This window comes from Tympanuchus pallidicinctus, unplaced genomic scaffold (assembly GCF_026119805.1).
Source record: "Tympanuchus pallidicinctus isolate F22 unplaced genomic scaffold, pur_lepc_1.0 scaffold13, whole genome shotgun sequence".
Classification (NCBI taxonomy): domain Eukaryota; kingdom Metazoa; phylum Chordata; class Aves; order Galliformes; family Phasianidae; genus Tympanuchus; species Tympanuchus pallidicinctus.
The window spans coordinates 2,063,983-2,091,052 of record NW_026294648.1 but is presented as its reverse complement, the minus strand read 5'-3'; the positions used below and the strand labels follow the sequence as shown (position 1 = coordinate 2,091,052).

General features: G+C 43.1%; 1 protein-coding gene across 2 annotated transcripts in view; it reads left to right on the top strand.

Moving 5' to 3' along the window:
• NRK (Nik related kinase) overlaps positions 1-27,070 on the top strand; it is a 96,406-nt gene that overhangs the window by 34,024 nt on the left and 35,312 nt on the right. Inside the window, exons 4-16 of one of the 2 annotated variants that reach the window (XM_052673114.1) lie at positions 2,077-2,202; positions 3,241-3,351; positions 5,123-5,213; positions 6,955-7,085; positions 10,122-10,176; positions 12,086-12,164; positions 12,520-12,695; positions 15,344-15,416; positions 15,733-15,928; positions 16,779-16,946; positions 17,721-17,885; positions 21,271-21,423; positions 26,867-26,998. In XM_052673114.1, the coding sequence (XP_052529074.1) occupies positions 2,077-2,202; positions 3,241-3,351; positions 5,123-5,213; positions 6,955-7,085; positions 10,122-10,176; positions 12,086-12,164; positions 12,520-12,695; positions 15,344-15,416; positions 15,733-15,928; positions 16,779-16,946; positions 17,721-17,885; positions 21,271-21,423; positions 26,867-26,998 (1,656 nt within the window). The remainder of the gene's footprint in view (positions 1-2,076; positions 2,203-3,240; positions 3,352-5,122; positions 5,214-6,954; positions 7,086-10,121; positions 10,177-12,085; positions 12,165-12,519; positions 12,696-15,343; positions 15,417-15,732; positions 15,929-16,778; positions 16,947-17,720; positions 17,886-21,270; positions 21,424-26,866; positions 26,999-27,070) is intronic. The other variant, XM_052673116.1, reaches the window with a different exon arrangement.

Genomic DNA, 27,070 nt, shown 5'->3' with positions numbered 1-27,070 from the left:
AGAGAAACCTGTCATTAGTACCCCCAGCACGGGATCTTTTGGTGGAGTACTTACCAGCTGATGATTTTGTTTCTGCCTGAGGTCAGAGGCATGTGCTTTCTCATTTGTTGCTTCTTAGTGTCATTGCCTTTGATTGTGAGCTTGTCATCTTTGTGCCTGCAGTCATCTGCACCCAGAACTGCATCGGTTTTGAAAGCCAGCAGCTTTTTGCACCTGCACATCTGTGAGCTTGTTTCTTCTCTTAAGCACACGAGTCACGAGCAGGTTCCAGACCCCTGGGAGATGTGGCTTATGTGGCACTAACAGACGGGGTGGTGGAAAGTGGAATTCCCGAATACCTTTGCGCACTGAAAAGCTGAAGGGTGCCTTTGTCTCCAGTCGCTCTGTCCTCACCTGCCTATTTCAATTTTTCACATGCACAGTTTGGAGTGTCAGAGGGAGCAGGGCTTTGTTTTCCCTCCAGAAGGCAAGAGCACAAGCTCCCTTTGATCTGGGCCTGGCTACACACAGGCAGAAATACGACCTTGCGTATTTCCTGGGTTTCCTGCATGCTGTCTGGGAGACAGCTCTGATTTCTCTTGGATGCTCCAGATGCTACTGCAGCCTTGTCCTTACCCTTTCTAAGTTGTATGACACCCAGGGTCCTATTAAGCCAAAGATTAAAGGTTTTCCTTTGTCCTTAATTGCAAACAAGACAAATTAAGTACCTGGTGTAATAAGTGTGTCTTGAGAGTCTTTGTTCAGCAGAGAGGCTCTTCTGAAACCAGAAATAGCTGCTTTTGCTTCAAGTTGAGTTATTTCACATTTCCCTTTTCCTAAAACTTAAGAAAGTTGGGCTTTGGTTTGGCAGCACATCTCCTGTGTATTGAAGCTATTAGGGAAGTTCTTGTCTATTCCTGCTGGGAATGCTTTTTTCAGGTCAGATTTAATAAGATGTTTGAGGGAATTTGGTTTCAGCCTGCCTGGCTTCAGTGTTTTGGTACAGGTTGAGGGGACAGTGCAGCCAGTTTTGTAAGCACTGTTGTGATGGCTAAAAGAAAGCTTCAATGGCAAAGTGACTGGAAAACAGTGAGAAAGTGCAGAAGAATGTCCTGTGGGTCTGAACTATTCTTGCTGCTTCCTTTTTTTCCCTTCAGCTAGTAAGTGCTGACTGGAATGTTTTGCAGCAAGGTAAATTAATTTTCAACTTGGTCTTACTCCCTTTAACTGATGCATGGATACCTGGCAGTGCTATGCGTTTCCTAATAAAGCAAATGAGACAGCAAAATCTACAGACATTTCACAGAGTGTTGTGCACCATTTCTCTCAGGGACAGTAAAACAAACAGGCTGCTCTGAGAGGACCTCTTGAAAAAAGACCTCACTGAAAAATGCTGTTTCCTTATAGGGCGGTTGTAAAACTATTCCCATTAGCACCCACAGCGTTGGCTGGACTGACAGCACTAGGCTCCACTCCCCAGCACTCGGCCAATGGCTTGATGTGGGGCACACTGTGACTGTGTGGGGTGTGGGGCTGCTGGAAAGGGGGCAAGCCCTGGCCCTGGAGGCCAGCGTGTGGCCGTGAGTTGTTCTGCTGCAGTTTCCTCTCAGCTGGGCCCTTGGTGGCAGTGGGAAGATGAATTGGTTGATGTGTGCTCTCAAGTACTTTCTGAGTATTCACATAATGGAGTGTTAGAAATATTTTTATCTGTTTAAGTCCAGTTCATTTCTCCAAGACTAAATTACTACATACTGGAACTGCAAACGGGATCCTGGCTTATTGATCCTGGCTAGTCCCATGAGGGGAGGATGTGATTTTCTTATAACCATATGGGGATATTTTTGATTCTCTAGCTCAATCCTAGGCAAAAGGATCCGAATGATTCCATGCTCAGTTATGAGCTGTCCTTGGACTGCAGTCTGATAGAACAATTCTGGTTGGAGAGGCCTCAGGACTCCAGCCCAAACTGCTGCCCAAAGCAGGGTGGGTTGCTTGGGGCTTGTTTCATTGGGGTCCCAAACGTTGCCAAAGCTGGAGTGTGCATAGCCTTGGTGGCCTCTCAGCACTTCAAGAGCCTTCTGTTCTCTTCTGACACAGAATGAAGAGGAGGAAATCAAGTTGGAGATAAATATGCTAAAAAAATATTCCCATCATCGGAATATTGCTACATATTATGGTGCGTTTGTAAAGAAGAGTCCTGCAGGCCAAGATGATCAGCTCTGGGTAAGTGCTTTGTGTTGTGTTCATTGCATGTCCAGCTCCTTTCTTTAGAGCTCCGATGTACTTGTCTCAGACCTTGTCTTGGTGGAATGTTGAAGTCATCGTTCTGAGGAGTAATAAAAAAGAAACATCCCTCTTCCTTTATGCACAGAATCACAGAATCACAAGGTTTGGGAGGGACCTCAAGAGGTTGAATCCAACCCCCCTGCTAAAGCAGGTTCCCTACAATAAATCGCACAGGTGGGCGTTGAGACAAGTCTTGAATATCTCCATAGGAGACTCCAGCACGTTCTGGGCAGCCCATTCCAGTACTGCATCACCCTTACCGTAAAGAAATTCTTCCACATGTTTGTATGGAACTTCCTATGATCAAGTTTTAGGCCGCTGCTCCCTGTCCTTTCACTGCACACAACCGAGACGAGGCTGGCCTCATCCATTTGCTTCCCACCTCCCTTTAGAGGATGAGCATAAAGTATAGTAGCTGTGACTTAGGTTGTTGATCAGATTTGTTGTTAGAACTTTCCTTTCCCAAATTAAATGTTTCCATCTTTTTTTAACAGTGATGAAATAGAACTTGTCTTTTCCTCTCCCCTCCCTCTTTTTCCTTGTCACTTTCTACATTCTTTTCCAGTTGAAAAATAAAAAAGCAAACAGAGGAGCTGGCGATGAAGCAAAGAAAAATAACCTCTCAATTTTTTTTTGTCTGCAAGAGATCTGCAGCAAGATGAGATATTTTAAATTTTGAAAAAAAATCCCACCTTTGTTAGTGCTATTTTTATTCTTGGTTTTCTTCTGATTTACGTTTTTACTAGAAAGAAAATGTTTACCCTTGACCTGTAATAGGAGAGGTGCACTCCCGTGTTCTTGTTTGTTATTTATTTATTCAGTGGTGTGCATTGCTCAGGAAATGAGATTTTGCATCATTTGGCACGCAGGAGGGTGGCACGTAGTTCACTTCACCTTGTTGGTGGTGCAGCAGGCATCACTTTGATATCTCTGCTGATGCTGTGGTAACGATGTGTTGCATTTGTCTTCCTGCAGCTGGTGATGGAGTACTGTGGTGCTGGCTCTGTCACTGATCTGGTGAAAAAGACAAAAGGGAACTGTTTTAAGGAAGACTGGATTGCATACATCTGCAGAGAGGTTCTCAGGGTGAGTTGTGGACCAGAACTTTGTTGCTCCTTTGAAACAAAAAAGCCTTTCCTGGCCCTTGGTTGTTAATGTAAAGCAACAGTAAGCTCTAGTTTTTCAAGAATTTGATCCATGGGGCTTGTGAGCTGTGGTCCTTGAGTTCAGAAGAGCCAAAATGTCCATCAGCCTGCATGATGGCTACTTAACATCTTGCAGTACTCCAGTTAATCCCATTTTCTGTATGAAAAGCACATTGATTATTGTCTTCTGTGACAAATACCATCCTCCTCCATATCTTGTGATATTACTACTGCTCACTGCTTTGGCTGTTCTTGCTGTGTAAGGTCAGTCTGCTCACAATTCCTTTTCCTGCACACAGTAGGGGACCTTTTTTCTGCACTATTAAAAGCAGTGTTGGCTAAATATCATCTCAAAATTGTAAAGGCAGCCCTGCTGCAGAAATATTCCCCAAGATAATCCTTGCAACTATATTTCATTCTGTGTGTGCTTTGGGATTCTTTTTTAAATTATTTTTGTGTATGTGCTCCTAGAAAGTAGAGAGGATAAAACAGTTCCAAAGTGTAATCTGGTGAACTGGGCTGGAAAAAAAAAAACAACAACCATGATTGAAACCCATCATTGTAAATTCAAAACCCATTACAGACTTCCATCTTCCATGTAATAGAGTTTTACTTCTTTTCTAAATAATGTTAAGATAACTGCATATTCCAGGAACTAGAATTCAGATAGTGTGCCAAGGTAATGCTTGAGCAGGAGTAAGTCTCTGCTTCTGCAGGTGTTATTGATAAGTATGTTCAGTGGAGAGCATCAGCCATCTCACCTGGATTTGGCATCAGACTGCATACTGCAATAACTATAGCTGGAGATTGTGGGGAGAGCTCTTATGCAAAAAAAGAAAAAGAAAATCATGATGGTCTGGTTAAGTTCTTGTGGTTGTGTGGCTGTAATATCTCTATTAAAGCAGTTGATATTAAAACCTTTGATTTATGCTCTTGCAGCAGAAAGTAATAACATCAAGCTTGCCTGAAACAAGCAATTGCATTGAATCATCTTCATGTTAAAACAGAGAATAACTCGTTGCATCTGGGTTGAAAATGTTTCCTTCTGGAAAACTTAGGAGTTGGGTGGAAGCTGCATTTGAAGTCACTAATACTGTATTACAGAATCTAAGTATTTCAGCAGAGTATCCCTTGTCTTATTATAGTGTATTATTTCAGTGTTATGTCTCTGCTAGCTTATCCATGAACAGTTTGGGAAAGAACGAGACAGAATATTGCAAATATTAGCTGAATGACAACTATTCAATATTTGTTGCATTCAACAATAATCTGATATGGTGTTTTGAGCCCTCTGTGATCAATTTTTCATTGAATTCAGAGTTTTGCTGTTCTGTTGAAAGTAAAATTTGGCCCAGTGCAGCCAGATACATCCTGTCTCTGACCTCATTGAGAGCATTCTGCAATGTTCTTCACCAATTATTTTTTTTTAATTTTTTTTTTCTTTTAATATGTGGTGTTGATTCTGAGAGAGAAGTAAAAAATATTGGTACCTCATTTTATTCACACTTTACTTTAGAGATCCTACACTACAGTCGTGCCTTCTGGTTGTCATCTTCTCTCCTTGCCAAACCTGGGGACTTGATGTTGCTGATCACACGTGAAGGACTTTCTCCATGAAGTCTGAGAAGGATAAAAGTGTAAAAAGGCAACAATGCCAAGTTCATGATAATGAGAATAAGGGAAGTCTTGCTTTTGTTTTGCTTTATTTTTAGGGCTTGGCACACCTTCACGCTCATCATGTCATCCATCGAGATATTAAAGGACAGAATGTTCTTCTCACAGAAAATGCAGAAGTAAAACTGGGTATGTTTCTGTAAATGTGTGCTACAAACCTGTTTGTTTAAAATTTCTGTCTTACCTTGGAAAGAACTTTCAGGAACCCAAGATGTATCAAATACTGTTAATGCTCGGGTTTACAAAATGTCTGTCAGCTAGAAGAAGGTGAAAACGTGATATATTCCACAGCAGTGTCACTCACAGCCTGTGGGAAATGCAGCTACTTCTAGACAGTCACACAGATAACCTTGTAGTCAGCCAAATCGCCACCAGGTCTTCACAGCAGCCTCCCAGTATACAAAGGCATCCAAAAAAAAAGCCAACAACAAAAACCCACACACCAAGAGTAAGTTAAACTGATCCATTTCTCTAAGGGAAACAGGCTTAGAGATTTTCGTAAATCTGAGGATAGGTGAAATTACTCTTCAGTGGTAGCCCTCTCACACAAATAGATCATACTAATACTCATCTCTCAACAATGTCAGCCTGTTTACTCATTTCCTTTTCTAGCTATGATGTGTCAGCTGTTAACGACTTCCAGCTTCCTAAGATTAAACTCAAGTATATATCTCTCTTGTCTTTGGTGTTTTTGGAAGATTTCACAGAGGATGCATGGCGGTGATTTAAAGGAGCAGTCTTGAGAACCCTTTTCTTATTTGGGATGATTCTTTGTTTATCCTGTCCTGTCTTCATTTGAAAGAAATCACTACAGAGATGGAGAAGAAGGATATACGTAGCCTATCAGTATGGGATAAGGTGCTTGACTGGAGCAAGCCAAAATAGGGACTTTTTTTTTAATCCAAAAAAGAAGTATTGCCAGAGGGTTTTAAATTGAGTGCCTCTTAAAGCAGCGCAGCTAGAAAACCAAGAGATCCTCAGTCCAGTTCCATTCCATCTCAGCATGTTATGTAAAAGCACTTTTCACATTTCCCATCAGAAGCACAGAAGGTATGATGAACCCAAAAGTCAGGTCCAGATTTCTGTTGAAGACATTTTGCTGAACAGGGACAACCAGTAATGGTAGTATGTAGTAATGGTGTGCAGATGTTCTGTACTGAGGAAACACAGCTGTGAAAATCTTCTCCTTGATGATACGAGAGGACTGCGTCCTTCCAGTTCTTTTCCTTGCTAGTCTATTTTGATTGTTGTTATTTTTTGTTTCCCAGTCTTCTCTGTGAATAGCACTAGATGCTGTGCCTAGTAGATCCAATTAGTGGTTTAGAGGTTTATTGAAAGAAAAATACAATCACGTAACAGTTGGTTTTATGGACCCTTCTTTGCATCTGAGCAACACTGTGTTGCTGTACAGTCCCAAGGAAAGTAATATCCTTTCAGCACAAAGAGCAGGGCACAATTCTCTCATTATAATGAGGCTAAGATCAGAATAAACCAGTGTATTCTCTAGCCTGTTGTAAGCTAGTCTTTGAATGCAGGGAAGGAGTTCTTTGAAATAACTCAAAGTGATATATAAACAAATATATAAGATACATCTTATCAAGTTTAAGCGTGCTTCAGACATAGGTACTATTTTTTCCTTTCCAGTACTAGTTAAAGATCTCAGGTCCTACTCAGGCTTAAACTTCAGTTTTTCCACTTAATTTCAGTTACTGGACAAGATGTACTATGAGAACTTGTATCAGAACTTGTATCAGATACACATTCTAGCCCAAAAGTTTGGTATCCAAAAAGTATGTATGTAGTTAAGCAAGTGCTCTGCCATATGAATGCAACCCTTTAGTAATTCCTTTACCCTTGCTTGGCTTTTCAGTGGATTTTGGTGTAAGCGCCCAACTGGATAGAACCATTGGGAGAAGAAACACTTTTATTGGAACACCATATTGGATGGCACCTGAAGTCATTGCCTGTGAGGAGAACCCAGATTCTACCTATGATTACAGAGTGAGTGTTACAACTTAATATCAGATCGCAAAACACATGAGTTGCTGAAATCCTTCTCAAATTGAGAGAAGAACTCTCTTGAAAAGTTCAATCTTCCTTTCTTTTAAACCACAATAATGTTATAACTGTACAAGTAGAATACTTGTAGTATGTGGGTGGTGGCTCTTTTTGAGCGTGGAGTTTCACTATGAGTGGGGTTTCTTTCTGAATTGTTCGTATCTGTAATACATGTTCATTAATCTGTGCAACAAAATACTGATAGATATATGTGGAGGTTACAGGTCAGGATGGAAAAAGAAAGGAAGAGGTAAATTTGTGAGGAATGCTTGACAAACAATGTAATGCTAATGTGGCCAGGTATTACTCTCTTCTGTAAAAGAGCTATTTTACTCTGAACTTGGTTGTAAATCCTGATTTAATTGGTAATAATTACCATAACTCATTGCTCATTTATAAACATGCAACTGCAAGTGGTTTTCTGTCCCAGAATGATTTCTGGCTGTTCATGGGATGGCTGAGAGGTGAGGGCAACTCTGGAGGTTGTCCGCTGAAACTTTTACTGAAGCAGAGTCAGCCAGAGCAGGCTGCCCACTTGTGGCTTATGTCCACTCAGGTTTTGAATATATTCAACATTAGAGATCACAGCATCTCCAGGCAACCTGTGCCTGTGTTTGCAAATGTCACAGTAAATAAGATTTAGGTTTGAACAGAATTTCCTGAATTTCGGTTTGTACCTAGGTGCCTCTTCTCCCTTACATGGCCACACTGAAAAGAGAAGCGACTGGTTTGATCTTCTTTATTCTTTTCCCATGAGGAATTTGTGCTAAGATCCCCTGAATGGTCCAGGCATTCTCAATCTGAAGCCTCCCAGCTCTAAGCCCCTTATAATCTTTGTGGCCTCTGCTGCACACATGCGGTCCAGATTTGGTCACAGGTGACTTCACCAGTGCTAAGGAGGTGGGAATTGTTAGCTCTCCAGACCCATAGCAGTGCCCATCCTAATGTGGCTGATTACTCACCACCAATTTCTCAACAGAAATGACTGAGTGAATACAGAGGCCTTATCTGCTCTTGTTATATGCACTAGTTCAGTGGTCCCTGACATCATTTTTGCTCCTAAGCAAGCATCTAATGATAACTTACTCATTGAAAGAAGAATTTATCTTTTGAGATGACCAGCATGCTCTGCGTTTTGGATACCGACAACAGCTGTTCATATGCTTTTTCTGGTTCTCCTTTGTTAATAGACTGATGCTGTTCTGAAGAGACTTGTGATTCTTTGTCCTCTGAATTATTTCCAGCAGTGTTGTTGTTTGTTTGCCTACACTTAGACTTCCAGGTGTTCTCCAGGGATGGCTTCCTGAGCAGCCTTTCCCCTGGTCACTCCCTTGGTCCTGGTGTTCTCCTGGTTGCCACTTGGCTGCTCTGACTGTGGCTAGAGAAATTTTATTAGAAGAGCCTGCTATTACCTCTGTTTTGTCCTGTTTCAGGAGCTATGATTCTCACTTGCTGAGACCTTCTTCACTGCACTGTGAAGTCATGTTGTGAGTGGCAGTCATGACCAAAGAATGTTCTTGGATGTTATTTTTCATACCATGTAAATTTCATTCTGAAACCTCAGAAAATGAGGTTGTCTTCATTTTCTGAATCCACTTGATTTTCTTTTTGGAAGATATAAGTGTTAGGGACGTGCATATCTACTTTCCTTGCCTTCACTAACAAACAGCCACACAAACTGCTGTGACTCAGAAGGTGGCACAGGACTGATTTTTCTACAGAGATTTATGGCTGATACGATGGAGAAAGTAGCAGGAAGCCATTCTGTAGTGCCTGTAACTTCTTGTTCTATGAAAAAGTGTTTAAAATTATATCAGTGAAAAAATATATGCATGTGTACCTATACACATCAGTCTTTCAAACGCTGCTGCCATTTTCCACTTCAGCTGTCTGCGTCTCACACTTTGAAACAAGAAACCACAGTACTTTGCAGCCTGGTTCTTTTTCCCATTATCCCCAGAGCCTGCAATGCTACCTCTAGAAGACTTTTCTAACTTTCTGTCATCTATTTCATAGCAAGTCAGGGTCCCATTAGTTATATTCTCAGATGTCTCTACAAACTGTAACACAAACAGCCTCCAGCTTGCATGAAGCAGTTCAGAGCAGCTGAGTTGAGAAGGTTCTGTTGGTAAAGTCAGGTTTAGACACAGTGCCAGGCTGGATATGAGCTGCTAATCTTTGAAAATTTGTCTTCTCTTGCACCCTTATAAAATCTGCTTTTAAATAAACCCTGCAGGTTAGTTTGGTCACATGCCTCTCATCTAACTGCTTTTGGGCACCAGAAAGTAGTAAATACTGTACTTGATTAATCAAGCAGAAGCCTGTGACGTATTTTTTTACAGTCACTGGTCATGATCACAATTAATCTTTCATGATCAAAATCATTTAGCATTCAGATAAGCTGATAATGAAATCTCCAGCCTGAATTTCCTTTCATGTGCCCAAAAATATGTGACTAGAGACTTTGTGGACAGAAAGTCAGATTATAATTTAAGCTTTGTCAGTGTAGAAACTCAGCAATGACTACTGTGATACAAGCATTAAGACAAAGATTTTTTTGGCCTGGAACAGAGCACGAGGCACTGTTTATAGAATCACCAAGGTTGGAGAAGACCTTCAAGATCATCCAGTGCTGTGTCTCACTGCCTCGCAGCAATAGGTTAAAGATGTAAGCTGTGTAGTTAAATGGTGTCTGCTGTACTCCAATTCTTTTGGGTTTTACGAATGCAAAAGGTTTGCATTTTAGAGCTGGCTGCTTAAATGATGATTCAGCTACTCACAACTGCGTGGGGAATGGGAAGCTTCTGGCTACTAGCACGTTTCTTTCCTAAAAGCTCAGGAGGGGAAGGGAGGGAGCAGAATGTATGTCGCTCTCACACGAAAATGACTTGATCCAAGCGAGTTCTAGGGAAACAAAGGAAAACTGAAAAAATGCATGAGTGTTTCAAGTTGCAACGTTCAGTGTTTTTTTTCCTGCAGAGTGACCTCTGGTCTTTGGGAATCACTGCTATTGAAATGGCTGAAGGAGCTCCTCGTAAGTGGTTTGGTTCAGGGAGGGGGCTCTATGCTTTCTGAACATGTTCTGTATTAAAATAACTCACGCTTGACTAATGCACAGATGTACAAAGCTCTGGTTCTGTCTGGATCCTTAGAAATGATCTCTGAATTTTTCTCATTTCAGCTCTCTTGCTGTGCCCTTCCCACATCTAAGTCCCTGTTTCCCCTCCTCGATTTCAATCCTGATTTCTTACTAGCTTTAGGTAAATTTTGTGTCTTGTAATTGCTTCCATCCACGACGCCAAGCAGCAGGAGTGTGCTGGGAGACCCCTGCTGTCCCCTCACTACTCTGATTAGTGTCTCACAGGCAGTGGGCAGCAATCTATGGCTGCAGGGTGGTCACACAGACCTCTTTTGTGCATCTTTTGTTTCTGCAGAACCCTGGTTGTTTCATCCCTGCACCCAAGGAACAGCTGTGTTGTGAGGGTGTACGTGGTCACTGCCGGGAGCACAGGAGATGAAATAAATTATACCCTGGCCTGAGCTCAAGAGCACGTAGGCTGTGTTTAAGAAACACTTTTGGCTGTTTTCCTGTCCAGCTTGGTTTTTAGCAATGGTCCGAATCCAGCTGGAGTTGAGAAGCACTTTCAGAAACTGTGCTGCAGCCTAGCTTCGTCCTGAGACGGGGCTCTGTGCAGTTTCCTTTGAGAGAGACTTTGTGGCTTCACATGCTAATTCCTCACTCCACTTGTAATTGATGTGATCACTGTTTTTGGCAGGAGAATGTAATAGATTATATTCTATTGCATTGTGTTGTGTTTTTCTTCTTGTTTTACGTGAGGTGATAGGACCCCTATCCAGAAACCAGACTTCTTTGAACTGCCACCCCCACTATATCACAAGCTGTTGAAAATACAGAGGAAAAAGACAAAAAAGTCAACTCAGATGTGAGAAGTGATGGCAGGCAGCTACAGGCAAAGAAAGAAATAGGAGGCAGTAAAGGCATACCCAGGCCATAGTCTTGCTTTTGCTATTTCTGCAACGCTGCAAATCTGTTTCTATTAAGAGAATCACTTCGGAACACCTGCATGTCATGGGAGATCAGCCTCCATATAGAGCCTCTCAGTTGCCATTCAGTAGCTCTGTTTTGTGAAGAAAGACCTCTGACCCTCAATATTTCTTTGTGACAGACAGGGACTTGTTTGTAATTCCACACAAAATGTCTCTGGTATATGAGATATTAAGGTATTTTCTTTTTTGCAGAGTTATTTGTAGTTTTACATTTCTATGACAGTAGCACTGAGCAGAAGTACAGTGGGCTGGAAAGAAACCAGCATCTGAATGCATTGGTAGGATCTATTGCAAATTGCCTAATCATGGTGCTCCTGCTCCCGAAACACAAAATAGATGAAATATGTGCTCAGCCATTATGCTCTGCTCCACTGACATGGTTCATGAGCTCTCCAATTTGCATCACATTTCTTCATCCTACATTTTCTTTTATGCCATGAATGATACAGCTAAGAGTCTGATGAAAATGTATCTTATTGTTTGTTTGAACCATAAACAAAGCGTATTAAATTATATATATTTCAATACTAAATTTAACTTCTGTTTATGAAAAATTACCTCTTGATACACTAGAGTTGTGAGTTTTTATAATGTCCTTTTGAAGCCTTACGTATAAAAATCAGAATAAAGTTGTTACCACGCAGCCTTTCTTTCAACTAAATCTCGTGCAACCAGTAAAATAGCAGTGCATCATTGTGAAAGCTTTCTTTGTACTCTGAGACTTCATTTTTTGGCTGTAGCATGAACTGCACTGACTAACAGTGAGGTCCTGCAGCAGGTGCTGTGCTGTAGGCAGTGGGAGAAGTGGTTGGGTCTGCCTGGGTGGCAGAGGTTGGACGTGGGATGTGTACTGAACTCTGTGGTCTCCTTTGCAGCCCTGTGTGACATGCACCCAATGAGAGCACTCTTCCTCATCCCGCGGAACCCGCCCCCAAAGCTGAAATCCAGAAAATGGTAAAAAGCCGTGCAAAGTGTCATTTCTGATGATTTTTAGCACTCTTGTCCAAGAAATCACAATGTTGTTAAATCCTGCAGTGATCTGTGTTCTGTTTCCTCCACTGTCTGTAGTGCTGGGGTGAGCCATGGGTGCAGAAGTAGTTTACCTTTGGGAACCAACCCTGTCCTTCTGATCTCTGGATGATCTGCAGCATCCATTGCAGTCACTGAAGGCTGACATGAGTGACTGCAGTTTTAGTCCCAGTGCAAGATGAAGCCTTGCAAATGTAGTGCTTTATGGCACTCTGGGGTAATGCTTGGCAAACCAATTGGAAAGGTTTATTATTTTACCCTGTTTTTCTGTCTTTTTAAGGTCAAAGAAATTCCTTAATTTTGTTGAAAGCTGCCTTGTAAAAAATTATGTGCATCGTCCGTCCACTGAAACCTTGCTTAAGCACTCCTTTATCCGAGACATGCAGAATGAACGGCAAGTGCGCATCATGCTGAAAGACCACCTGGATAGGACCAGGAAGAAGAAAGGAGAAAAGGGTAACGTGGCAAAAAGAAACAAAAAGGGAGAGGAAAATAAAAGATACTGCAAATAGCAGCTCCTTTTCTGATTTTTGATGGTGGAGTAAAAAGTGGATCCACCTGAAATATGGTACCACAAAAAACTGAGAAAGTGTTGTTGCTGGTAGCAGTGGGGTCGTTGTGCAAATCTCTGCAACAGCCTTGAGCCACAGTGGTGTGTAATGCCAAAGTCTTCAGGAGTTGACTGATGCTGCTTCACTGAACACAACCCAAATGCTAATGTGATCAGAGTCCAAGTAATGCTTAGGCCTCTATTTTCTAAATAGAGTATCTAAACTGTACTCTGTGAGCCTTTCCTAGTCTCAGTTCATCTCTTGGTTCCTGATACCTTTATATGGTGATGCAGCAAGTAAAATAATTATAGCCTGTGAGTTCTTTGGAGGCAGAAGCATTTTGTAGTGGAGTGTACAAGTCCTTGAAAAGGCTTCCAAGATCCAGTGACACGCACACGGATATAATTGGTTGGCTTTTATACCAGATGCATGAAGTAAAAGAGAGAGATTGAGCTGGTTCCTTATCCTTCAGAGCAAAACTTGGAAGAAGCAGTGTTGGAGTGAGAATGGTCCATATGTCAGTGCACAGTTTGATGTGCAGCAGAGAGTGAAGTAGCCTGCTGACCTGTTATTTTCCCTACTCTCTCACCTCTCATTCTCTTGTGTGTTTTCCAATGGGAGGGGCACTGTGGAGATCAGTGACTATGAGGGAAAACTCACAAAGTGCTGTAAAGATGATAAATTAATTTTTAAACTCTTAAGTATTGATTTGACAGTAGGAATATTTTGCCTAAAATGAAATTGGTGTTGCAGTGTAAATTTACTGACTCCAGTAATCATGGAATCGTAGCACTGTAGAAGGGCTTGGATTGGAAGAGACCTTAAAGATCATTCAGTTCCATCCCCCAACTGTGCCCTGGTTGGCACCCAATAGTTCAAGCTACCCAGGGCCCCATCCAGCATGTCCTTGAATACCTGCAGGAATGGGGCATCCACAGCTTCTATGGGCAACCTGTTCTAGCACCTCACCACCCTGAGTAAAGCTTTTCTTCCTAATATCAAACTTGAATTTCTCCTCTTTTAGTTTAGAGCCATTTTCCCTTGTCCTGTCACAATCAAACCAGGTAAAAAGCTGGTTCCCTTTGTAAGCTCCCTTCATGTACTGGAAGGTCGCAGTGCAGTCTCCCTGGAGCCCTCTATTCTCCAGGCAGAATGAGCCCAGCCCCCCCAGCCTTCCTTCACACAGGAGAGGTGCTCCAGCCCTGTGAGCATCTTCACGGCCTCCTCTGGACTCGCTCCAACAGCCCCAACATCTTCCTTGTGCTGGGGCCAGGCCTGGATGCTGTTCTGCAGATGAGACCTCATGAGAGCAGGGCAGAGGGGGACAATCCCCTCCCTGCCCACTGCCAGCCCTCTGCTGATGCTGCCCAGGACACTGTTGGCCTCGTGGGCTGTGAGCGCACACTGCTGGCTCATGCCCAGCTCTTTGTCTAGCAGGACCCCCATGTCCTTCACACCACTTGTCACCAGCCTCCACTTGGACATAGAGCCATTGACCACAGCTCTCTGGCAGCAGCCATCCAACCCATTCTTTATCCAGCCTTCAAATCCATATCTCTCCAATGTTGAGATAAGGATGTGGTGCAGGACCATATCAAAAGCCTTGCACGTGTCCAGATAGGCTGTATCAGTTGCCCTTCCTCTGTCCACACCTACTGTCACTCCATTGTAGAAAATTCTGTCATCTCTTCCAGCTGTGGGCACTTTCAAATGGAAAAACATCCTGTTAAAAGGTTTTCACGAATGCACTTGAAGGAGTAAAGATGTGGTGATAACAATCACGTGTTGATAACTAGTTACAGTTGGACCTGGAAAGGGCTGGTTTTAATTAAAATTCCCCTGAAGGAACGATGTGAAACTGCCAGACAATACACTTCAAAATACTGATGCCAAAAAAAGTTAACTGAGTCCCACTTTGGTCCTGCTCTGTATTTTAGCTTTGTGGCATGCTAATTTGAAGTCTTCCCTTATGGGTTACCTCCATGGTGCTCTTGAAGAGAACTTGAAAAATGTGGGTCATCTTCTCCTGAACTGCAGTGTCAAAACTAGCATTGCTTGATTATCCCCATTAAAATTGTTCATTTTAGTACAAAAAGAAACACAGATTCACTAAAGGCCTCAGTTTAGTTACGCAGCAGGCATGCAATAGCAGAAAAGGTCAGCACAAGTCTTTCATACCATATCTAAATTTATACATGAAATGACCCTGCTGCTTATGTTGTTGGGAGGGTTGGCTATTGCAGTAGGCTTAGCTTATTATATTGCAGATTGTAAAAGCAAGTTAGTTTTGCAAAATCTATGCATTTAGTGAGGGGAAAAAGTGGAAACACGTAAAGGGGCCCTTTGACCCATGGTCTGAAGTAGGCTTTGTGTTGCATACTTGAATATCTTCTGCTGCATCCACTCAGCCTCTTAGTGCAACCTAGGGCTTTTAAATTCCTGATGAGCTCCATGTAGTTCAGTTTTAGTGCTCAGAAGCCAAGTTCAAGATAACATCTTAAATAACAATATCCCTCACTGGCATTTATTGGTCTCTCTCTCTTTTTTTGATAGAGGAAACAGACTATGATTACAGTGGAAGTGAGGAGGAAGACGATGAGCTGAATGAAGATGAAGGAGAACCAAGGTTAATTTTATGATTAGAATATAAAATTTGTCTGGCCAATCTGTTCTCACTGAAGGCAGCTCTCCTCGCGCAGATTTGCTTTTTTACCTTACTCTAAATCCCTCATCTGCTGTATCCACTCTGATACTTGAACTGTTTCGCAGCTATCGAATATAAATGCTGAGCATAACAAGCTGCTGCATTCAGATGCATAGTCAACATGGCAGAGATATATCAAGTCATTTTCGTTTGCTGACACGGGACAACAAGCAGTTCCTTGTATTCTCCCTGCTTTAATGCTATGTTTAGTCATATTGAAACTTGTACTTCGTTTCAGCTCCATAGTAAATCTCCCTGGGGAGTCAACTCTCCGTCGTGAGTTTCTGAGGCTGCAGCAGGAGAACAAAAACCGTTCTGACCCTCAACGCCAGCAGCAGCAGCTGAAGGACCAGGAGAAATACAAGAAGCAGCTGCTGACAGAGCGGCAGAAACGCATCGAGCAGCAGAAAGAGCAGAGGAGGAGGCTGGAGGATGTAGGAACCGGCTTGCATTGTTATTCCACATCCCCTCACAAATGAAAAATATGCCTGTAGAGAGTAGGCTATGAAAGGCAAGAAGGCTGTGCTAAGTTGTCAGCACAACCTGTCATGCAGTCTTTAACACTGGGAGAATGTATCGCTTTTGAACATAATGATATGAAGTGATATAAAAAGGGCTTTGTTCTTTTCCTGCTGACAACCTGCCCTGAGCTTTGGGAGCTGAAGATGCAGGACGTTTCTCTTGAGCTTGGCTGTAGAAGCCCAGGCAGGTGGAGAGAGAGGTCCTGCTTTCTTTCTGTTGTGCGTTATTCATACTGAGTCTCTCTTCCTGATCCAGAGTTTCTGGCTCTGCTGCTTTTTAAGATGTTACAAGACAAGATGCCTTTTCAGCTGTCCTACACATTATGGTGTGGCAGGCATTGCTAAATCATCAATGGGTCTCTTCTTAGGAGCATCTGATGAAATTCAGGCATTTGCAAGCAATGGCATTTGTGAAGCATGATGCTGTTCCAGCAAAACTGGGGGAAAACTCTCAGAAAACCCTTCCTTCTCAAAATGACAGAAAGATTAGCTGTCAACCACAAAAAAGAAGTTCACGTATTTGTCTGAATGAATGGCACATCAGCCCTCAGCTGCCAAAAGGGCAAAGGTTTCATTTTGAATTTGATAGTTACTGTGGTGGCAATCTGTGGCTGGCTGCTCCTGCTGTGCTGTGATCGGGCATCCCATATTACTGCCTGCACCTCAGGAAATGAGCCTTGTGATTAATGACTACTGGCACAAATAATTGGTGGGTACAAAAGGGAAACAAAATAAGCAGTGTTATTCCCTGGCTCTCTTCCAGCATCAGAGGCGAGAGCAAGAGCTCCGAAGGCAGCAGGAGTGCGAGCAGAGGTGGGCTGAGGCTAAGGATGCTCAGAGGAGAGAGGAGAGGTGTAAGGAAGACAAAAGGGCCGTGGAAGATGATGAACGGTTCATAGCAGATGGGCAGAGGAAACCAGAAAAGAAGCAGGTAAGAAAGGGTTTGCTGGCAGCAATTTGCAGCTCCCTGTTCCTGTGGATGTCTTTCTCAGTCCCCTTGGGGTTGCTGCCATCCTCTGAGTCACGGATCAGAGAATGACTTTTTAATGCGTTTACTGCCTCTTGTTCTCGAATACAACCTTTTCTGGATGCAACATGCAAATTACTTATTGAGTTACCCCCTTGAGCTACAGCAATGACACTTCCTCTCCTTGAGGGTGGCAGTTCTGTCACTGCTGTTTCTCCTTGCTGAAGTTATCTTCAGTCACTTTAATCTGATTTAAGGTACCTTTACCCTGAAAGCTTCCAGCACAAGCTCAACTTCAGCTTAAATCTCCAGAGTCTACAATTTCACTTTGGATTGTACAAAGGATAGTCTCTTACTCACAAAGTAAAAATGAAATTGAGGTTACTTTAATGCTGAGGTCTCATTGTCAAGACTGGAACCTTGACTGCAATGTTATGCTAAAGTTGCAGCAGATGAGCCGACTCATAACCAACAAGAGGCACTCAAGGAGTGTTTAATTAAAGCCCTGTTTTTAGGAAAAGTAAAAAGAAAAAATGCAGTTTTCTGTTGTGCTGTTTCAAAAGCCAAACATTGAGGGTTTGGAGTTGTTTTTTGCTTTCTTTTCCCCAGAGTTGTGGCTTTTCTGTCAGTCTTGCAGCTGTGCTCACTTTGCTCTTTTGAAAAGCCAGGATTTTCAGCAGTCACCTCAGTTGTCCTCCAAGGCATCATTCTCTCTGATGTTCATCACTCTGCTTTCAGAAAAAGGTGGAAGAGGTGCAGCACAACAGGAGGGGGCATCGAACTCTCCCCAAAGATCAGACACAGCTGCTGTCTCTCCAGCATGACCACAAGCAAAAGAAGAAGGAGCCTTCCAAGAGTTCAAATTCAGCAGCACATCTTCCATCAAGCAACACAACCAAAGAGGTACCAGCTCAGCCAGTGTAGTGTTTTGGTGCAGTTTATTATGCTATGGAGATGCTAGAGTACAGTCTGATCTTTAAACTTACAGCTTGACTTATGTCTTCCTACACATTTAGGCTGCAGTAAGTCCTTTTGTCTCCATTAATGTAGAGAATAAGGAAAAGGAATGGTTAAGTCTCTGTCAGTTCTACTCGAATTGAAAGAAGTCTTTAGCTGTGGTGAACCAGGAATCATGATCCCTCTGGTCAGCTAGCTGTCATTCTCTTGTTTCCCAAATTAAGATTTGGGAATCCCAGATTAAGAATGAAGGTAGTGTCATCTGAGGTTTGAAGAGATGTCTTTGCCTGACTTTTGGGTTCACAAAACTGAGGCAGACACAGAATAGTGTTGTGCCTCCCAGGCATGGGTCTCTGTGTCCCTGATGTCAGATTGTGATGCCTTTTCATCTTCTTTTTCTCCTCAGATTTTAGGTAGATTAGATTTGGTGGATAAGGGGTACACATAGAGTCCTCAGTAAGAATTCTTGTCCGTTTCATTCCTTTTTTTTTTTAACTCCGAAATATTCTGTATTGCAACTTGTTCTACTTAAAAGCTTCAAGTCCGTTTCACATATCTCACCATTCCTGGTATTTATTTTTCACAGGTCTGTGAACCTGTCTCTGTAGCTGGTAAGATTTCACATTACCAGAGCAAAGAACTTGGCTTGGTCAGTGTCAAAATCCTCAGCAGCTTACACATCTTTCCTTGGGGGTGGCAGCAAAGCATCTTTCATAAATGCCCAAACCAAGCACATGCATAAGTTTGTAGAAGGAATGCAGAGTGCTGCTTATTAACTTTTTGCTGCAGCTTTTAAGCAGGTGCCCTCTTTGATGTCACCTCTGTCTGCATGCAGCTGGCTCCCTGAGGTGAAATCTTCTGTGATGATAAGCAGTTAATTGAAACACTTTTTGGTAGGATTATGACATGATGAATTTCAGTAACTGGATGGAGTATGCAAACAGCTAATCTGCAGTGTGAAATCAACGAAACAAAGGATATTAAGTCCCTTGTTAGAGCAGCAGTTTGTGAAAACAATAGAATGTCTAATTCTGTTTGAAGTAAAACTTAACTGTCAAAAAAATGCCCAAGATCCTAAGGCTTTATTGCATTGACTGATTAAACATATCATTGAAATTTGAATGAGCTCTTTTGGAAATCACTGCTTATGTAGTGACAGAGGGTGGGATGTTGTTCTGGCTGGAGAGAAAGTTGGGTGTGGACAGAGCAGTGAGCAGTTTTCACTAAATGCATGACATCTAAGTCATTGAAATACTTTGCCTTTGCTAGGTTTTGGCGGGGGGGGAAGAAAATGCAACTGTTTAATTCATTTAACTTTCTTTTCCATTTTGCTATAGCTAGAAGTCAAAAGAGCTGTAAAATGTCAGCACACTCTGTAGTTTTGTCATGCATTTTCTAAATGACCCCTTTGTAGCAGAATGAAATGTACTGTGGAATTTAGTGTAGGCAGTCACTGTTAACTTTTATTGTAATGGTGAAATAAAATATTACTAATTGCAGGTGAGTTAAGCACACGTGGAAGGAAAACAGTAGGAAAACAAAAGGGAAATCACATCCACAGATCTGCCCTTGAGGTTCATAGCGTGATGCTGGTATTGATGACAGTGGTTGGGTACCATCGTGTACTCTGGTTTTGAGGGCAAATTCTTTCACAATACTGATTAATCTCAAAACTTCTTGGAAGATGCAGATCCTTCTATTGAATCCTAATTAATGCAATAAGGTTACTTTTGTTGTTGTTGAAATTTGATGCTTTGCAGTGATGTCAGCGGACGTAACTGTTTAGGAGTCAGAAATGCTTTAAAGCTTTGACTGTTTTTAACAGTGATAATTCAGTTCTGTAAATATTGGTCTTTAGCAGTTTACTAGACAAAAATATGCCTGTTCCTGCACTGGGAGAGGTCTGCACAGGGTTAGATGCAACATAAACGTGGAGTGAGTTCTTTTTTTCCCATGGTTTTTGGTTCTCAGTGGCATTTCCAGGACCAGCTATTGATACAGGCAACTAACGACCTCCAGAATTACTGTTGAGCTGAAGCATTAAAAACCATCAAAAAATATCCTACAGCCTTCCAAAACCTCAAGTTTAACATATGGAGCCATGGAACTTTTCCTTGGGAGTTTCTCATCTCCTGTCATCTCGCTCATCCTGTGGCAGGCAGGTCAGGGCAGATTTCCCTTCTGTGTGCAGATGTGAGCTCTGTCCCTGTGCTGTATCTGATCCCAGTGGCACCGCAGCTGGTGAGCTGGGGAAAGGACTCTGAGCTCGGGTTTGGTGCTGGATCATGAAGTTTAGTGCTCAGTGCCTGTGCTGGAAGCCTGGAGCGTCTTCTTGAGCTTGCATCTGGATCATAATATGCTTGGTAAAATTTGCCTTTCATTGTTAGGAGTTGCAAGTAATGAAGATCTGGCCTCAAGAGTAACGTAACTTCTCAGTTCACCACTAGAATTCCTCAGTATTTGGCTGTGGTTGCTTGTCTAATATGTTTTAAAGCTGCTTTCTGCCCCCAGTTAAGATCTGTGAGACTAAGGGGAATCATTTCCACCTTCTCAGCAGGTCCTAAACTGGATTCAGAATATGCTTACTCCCTTGCTGTAGGCACAAACACCCAGATATATTGAGAGGCACCGTTAAGAACATCTATCCAGACAAAGACAACTGGGTACAAGATGGCATTAATCTCTTGTTTGCAGAGTAGAGCTGCTAAAGTTAGAGTTCCTAGGCTGCTAAATCAGAGGATGAGCTAAAGATTTATGCTAGAGAATGGGAATCAAACTGGGAAGAGCAGCAGGGTCAAAACTGTGGGTTGGAGATTTTGTAATACACAGTGCCCTCGGGACATAGAAGGACCTTTCCCTTCTTTCTGTTGGACCTCGATAGTGTCTCTCAGTCCTTTCCATAGGGCAGTTAACATACCAAACAACAGAGCATTAGAAGTGTCTCAACATAGAAAGCTGCTTGCAGTAAAGTCAGTGCTGTAGAAGAGGGTAATAAATTCAGAGCAAAACAGGTTGCGTGCTGTCGAAGGTAAATAAATGCAGAGAGATGGTTCCTCCCAGCTAAAATCCTAGCCTGCAGCAAGCAGGATGGCCTCGAATAAAGCAGACTGCAGCTCAGGCATGTCAGCTGCCCCTTGTCCTGCTGTGGCTTGGAAACTTAATGAGAAAGATGGAGTTGCAAATGGAGAGGCAGTGCTGCTTTGTATCGTGCCAGGGCTGACCTCTCCTCAGAGGGAGGTCCGTAGAGTCTGTGCGGTTCTGCGCTGCCACTGGAGAGCATCCAGGCCGTGAAGCTGAGTGCACGACACGCCTCTTCCTTTCTCCTTTGCAGGCCGAGGACCGAAGAAAGAGAAGTGATGGCATCCAGCCTGCCCTGCAGTGGCCTGCGGCGCTGGGGCACGATGCCATGCCTCAGGCGAGGGTGGGCTCTGGCAGCAGCTCCAGCCCCTGCACCCCTGCGCTGCAGAGAGCCGTCTTAGTGCAGGTATGGTGTGAGAACCAGTGTGGTATCACTGCCCTGACGCGGGGAGGAAGGTGCCTGAGCAGGAAGGTGCCTGGTTCCCTTCACTCCTGCCATAACCGATGGAGGCCCATGAGAGCTTGCCTCCGATTTTCAGTGCCACCTTGTGCTGCTAAGTTACAAGTGGAGTTTTGCTTATGCATTGCAGCATAGGTTTAGATAACAGTTGCTTTAATATGCTTGATGCCTGACTGCTGACTCTCTGATATTACTCTTCACTGTTTCATAAAAAGCCTGAATGACTGTGCTGTTATAGCCCCTGGATGATGTATTATTTATATGGTGCCATAAATATATGTGGCAGTTTACAAAACAACTCTAAAGTCAAAATTTGTATCCCTGAAGACTAGGTACACAAGCAAGACTGTTAGAGGTCTTATGAAATAATCTAAAAGTATAAGGAGATGGAATAAGGACTAGTTGCCAATGCAGAGTATGGTTTTGCCTGTGGGTAGGGCATGGCAGGCCTGTGAAGTCCTGTTTCTAGTCTTCAATTTCTGCATCAGCATTTTCTAGATCTTCTAGCCCACATCTGTGAATAAGAGTTAATACTTCAAAACGTGCATAAGGGACTCCTGAGTGCAAAAACAGATGTCCTCTGTGTCCTGTGTTGTGCACATCCACGATACCCCAACAAATACACTGTCCTATGATGGGCCTATGGGCTGAGATGATCTCTCTTGTTTGAACATGTAGTTATGTGCTTACTTTCTTGTTGAGATACAAAGTATTTTACATACTTTCATGTTGTTCCACCTCCCAGACTGAGCTTTTCACTCCTCCCTTGTTCCGGGGTGCTTCTAAATGTTTTCTCCTTGTTTTTTGTGCTTAGCTCTGCAGCTTCTGTATACTTTTATCAGCTTGACAGAACTCACCCAACATCTGTCACTTGAATCTGTTACATCACTTAAAAAATTTCAGAGTTAAACGGTACCTAAAGTGGTGCCTAAGCAGATCCCTCTACGCATACAGTGAGAACACCCTGGGGAAGTCCTGCATTAGAATCCTCCTCGAAGCATTTTAGCTCCTACCAGCTCCAGGCCTGCAAATTCAGAGTACCCACTGTGCCCAAAAACTCAACTTCCTTTCAGCATCCTATTTTTTTGACAGCATTTGAAATGAGTAGCTTAGACTGCAGTTACTTTTTTTCTTTCAGAAGCATGTATAAACAAAAGCAAAGCATGACAGCAAGCAGAAAACAAATAAAATGCTGTGCCTCCTCCTGCTCCCAGTGCTAGGGTTCCCCCAGGGCAGGCTTCCAGGCCCAGTGCTCTACTGCCCTGCTTCTGCACATGCCCTGGAGTGAGTCTGCATGAGGCTGGTAATAGGTGGCTGATAGCCTCCTCAGGTCCTGCTGGTGAAGGCAAAATCAACATGGGCAGCTGTCAGGAAAGGAAAGGCTCAGTTTCACCCAATAGCTTTACCTTGAGAAAATATTTGTGCATCTTTTCACATCCTTTTTTTTCCGTGGCACATTTGGCAGCTTGAGTCGCAGGTTTTGTGACTGGTCTAAATTGACAGCTGTAGCGTTGACTCCCTGGAGAGCTGCTGCGAGGTCTAAAAGTAAGGTGCTTATATCTCAGCCTTGGGCAGCTCCCTTCAGGTGAATATTTTGGCCCTGTAATAGAAGCTATAGGGCATATACTTCAGGAATTGTGCAGAAGCACACTAGCTGTACGGAGGGGAGTCCTGCCCTGTTATGGTGTCACTTTATGGGTGAGAGGAGCCGCATCCTAGCATGGCTATGACCATGCCTCCCACATTGCCCAGGATATGTCACTTTGTCCCTTTGCACCTTGCTGGGGCTTCTCTGTTTGGGAGCACTTCTCCCAGCTGTTCAGGGAGTGGTAAGGAACAAAGTGGAGTTTGTCATCCTCTTTCACATTCCTTGATTGAAACTACATAATAAAAGTTTAATGCTATGTTAAATGATAGTGTTACTTAGGGGTAATAGCAGGCAGCGATTTATAGTCATTACTGTGTGATTTCACTCCCTGCTGGGAACTGCCCTGTTACCCACACACAGGTTGGTGTTCCAGCAGGTAGGGACCATGTGGACAGGGAGAAGCCAGTCTGTGGTCTTTCCTGCTGTGTTAGCATGGAAACCACATGAACTTTGATGGGCAATTTATAAATCTTCTTAAGGGTTGTGTTTCGTTCTGCTGGCTGGCAGCAGCTGTTGATGCTAATAGCTGTGCTGGGAAACGCTGCCTGTGTTAACTTCATAAAGTGAGAAGGCAATATGAGTGATGCTCCAGTTAGTCACCTGGAGATGAAAAGACTTGCAGCAATATACTTGCAGAGTTCAGTACGTGGCTGCCTTGTTGATTTAAAGTAAAAGTGAACCGCAGAGTTAAAAATGCAAGCTGAATTCATCACAGATGTCTACACTGAAGAACTTTCAGCCATGTTTGAGAGGGAGCAATCATCTGTCATCACTGCTCTGCTCAGGCAAAAAGACTTCTTATTCTAAATGATCCCATCCTATAAGATTGTATGGCACCTCCCAGGTCCCCAAGCCTCTCTTGCAGCGATCTCACTGGAAATCTTAACGCAGTTCCTGAGAGACAGCAAGCATGATTTCTCAGTGTCTTGTACTCTGTGAGGGAAATGTGAGATATTCCCAGCTCAGAATATCCCATTTCCATTGCTTTGTACCAGTTCTGCCTCTGGTGAGCTGCAGCACGGTGGGCAGTGGAGCTTTCTGGCAGTGAGATGAGCCATTCTGGGCAGCCCATGGGATTCGCAGGCTGTGAATAGAGTCGCTGTGTCTGTCTGTCTGCCCAGCGTCTCCCAGTGTCTGAGTAGAGGAGAGATTTAGCCCACATCTGAAAGGAACTCCTTTTTTTAATCGTCTCTTTTGTTCGTCCTGTAGGATTTGCTATCTAGTTCTCTACTGTCTGGAGTAATGCAGCAAAAATAGAACAAGAAAGCTAATGGTATTAGAATAATTAGCTGTGCATTAGGTCATTGGTTGATGTAGTATCCCAGATCTATTCATAAGTTTAATGCAATCTTTTTCCTTATGCTGTTCTGTAGCAGCAGTTGCACATGTCTACTCCCACATGAAGATTCAACTCAAATTCATCACTTGGATGTCCCCCAAAAAAGAGAGCACAGCCTTTCTTTTTGAAACGTCTTGTTCCTAAATCTTCTTGATCTAATTGGTCTGTGGTCCTGCATAGCCTTGTGGTTGTTAGGAAGCAGTAGGTCTTTTGCCTTAGCTCTGTGAGGTGTGCCTTTGTGGTTTGAAGGCACCTGGTAGGTAATGTTGTTATCTGAGACATTTTCACTTTGCTTTGGAGTCGTACGATCTTTTAAGTCCTACAGAATCATAGAATGGTTTGGGTTGGAAGGGACCTTTAAGATCATTCAGTTCCTGCCCCCTGCTGTAGGTAGGGACGCCTCCCTCCAGACCAGGTTGCTCACAGCCCCATCCAGCCTAGAAAATCATCCCAGAAACAGGCAGCATGTCTCAGTTTTACATGGAGCTGGGGAACTGGACTGTCCCTGCCAAAGAAGGTATGTGGGTACCATCTGCAGAGGGAATATTTGTGTTTTAGAGTTTCTCGGTCACTTAAATTGTGATTCAGCAAAGCTCATCCCCACTTATAAGCAGGAACAGTTTTCTGGTACACTGCAGGACTCCAAAGCTGGAATTTAGGAAGAAATTTAAGTATCTTGTTGAAAAACTGGCCAGGAAAAAAATCTTCCTATATTCTGATAATAATATACTTGCTATAAAAGCTGTTCCTGCCCCTAAGATGAGTCACTTCAGGGGAACACTTTGCTGTTAAAATAATTCTGGTTAACTAAAAACTATTATTAGTGACAATCATGTCGGACAAAAAAGAGGATTTTGACAAAATGCAAGGACGTGGATTATGAGATGTTGTAACTGCTGAAAAAGCTATTTTCTTTAAAGAGAGCCCACAGAACGTGTTATCCCCAAAAGGCAGCAGAAGCACCTGAATATTTAACCAGGCAAACTCCTCAGAAGTGTCTTTCTGCAGCTGATTTGTCCTTGCTGGACTCAAAGGTTGTGACGGAACGTTTGAATGGTTGTTTGACATCTTCAAAGAGTGTTAGAATTTTAGAATTTTAGTATTTAAATGGTTTTAGAGTCACGGGGAGTTCGTATTTCACATTATGGTTCTGTTACTCTGTGCTATTTGTTAATAGCATGAATAACTTCTCTTAAAAGTGAGCTTCATACTGGGGAACTACTTCTCGTGCATTTAAACTTGAATGTAGACAAAAATTTCCGGCCTCTTTCTTTGTCCTGGGGGCTGCAAGGCTGCTGGTGTGCAGTGCAGCTGAGGCCAGGGGCCTCCCGTGCTGGTGTGCAGAGCTGGGTCAGGCGAGCTGGGGAGGTCCATGGGGATCCCTGCTCCCTCTTTGCATGCCAAGGGGAAGCACCGCGTGGCATGGCTTCAGGCACTGCTCTGCTGCCTGTCTATTTCTGTCACATTCCTTTGGTTCTGGCATTGGAGTCCCACCGGATGGACCCATCTCACTCCATTTCCATGTTTTCTGCCTCAGTCTTGTGTCCAAGAAGATTTCTCATTTCAGGGATGATCAGTGCATTCAGTTGACATTTTTAGCTCTTTTCCTTTCTTCCCCTTTGGAAGACTCGCACGTGATAGATTATTAATGTGTTGAATTCAAGGGAACTTTCCTTATTTATTTATTTTAATACAGAAAGTTAGCCTAACAACTCTGGAGTATTTTAGATCGAGTGTACGCTGCTTACCTTCTGTTCCATTGGAATGAACGCCACATTTGCTCCTCCCTTCACCCAAATTAGGGCGTTTGCTATTCTGTTACCCAACCTGATAGCACTGAAGGCAGCTTTTAAACAAAGGTGATCTCAGTGGGGGCACCTGGATGTTACTGTGCAAGAGCTGTAGTGTGGGCAGTTTCTGATTTCTTTCTTAGCGCAGTTGCAAGTTTTCTTCCTTTTGGACACTTGTACATCTGTTATGGAGGGGAACCAGGGCACCCTGTAACTGCTGGAGAGTTGGAAGCACTTCCACTTGGCAGTTTGTCTACTGACTGTAGAAAGGCTGAAGTCTGCATAGCTGTAATTTTTGTGTCACTTGGTTAAACGGTTCTCTGTGCATCGCCAATGACCTGTTAGCTCCTCCACAGGTAAAACAACACAAGATGCATGTACTGCACAGATGTTTTTAATATATTGGGCCCTTCACCTTGAAATGTTTGTGCCTAACCAGCTGTAAATGAATAACTTTGCACCAAGCAAGGTGAGTAGGGCTGTGTCCAATCACAGTGCTTGTTATGCATTTACTAAAAGTTAGATCTCTCAAACAGAACCATTATAACTGTTGGCACTGGGACATGTTGTACAGAATGGAGAAGTGCAATTCAATTTTTTGTTTGTTTTAAGTGTGACAATTTCCAGGCCAGTAGAGATGTGTACCACAGCAGCTCGCTGTCAGACATGGTGACCACACTGGTCGGCCTTGGACAGGATGACGTATTCTGGAGTGGGAGTCAGAGTGGAGAACAGCCCCCAAAGGTGTGTAAAACTCAGGTGTTCATCCCCGTGCACAGCTGATAGCACTCAGCTCAGTTCCCCTGCACTCTGTGC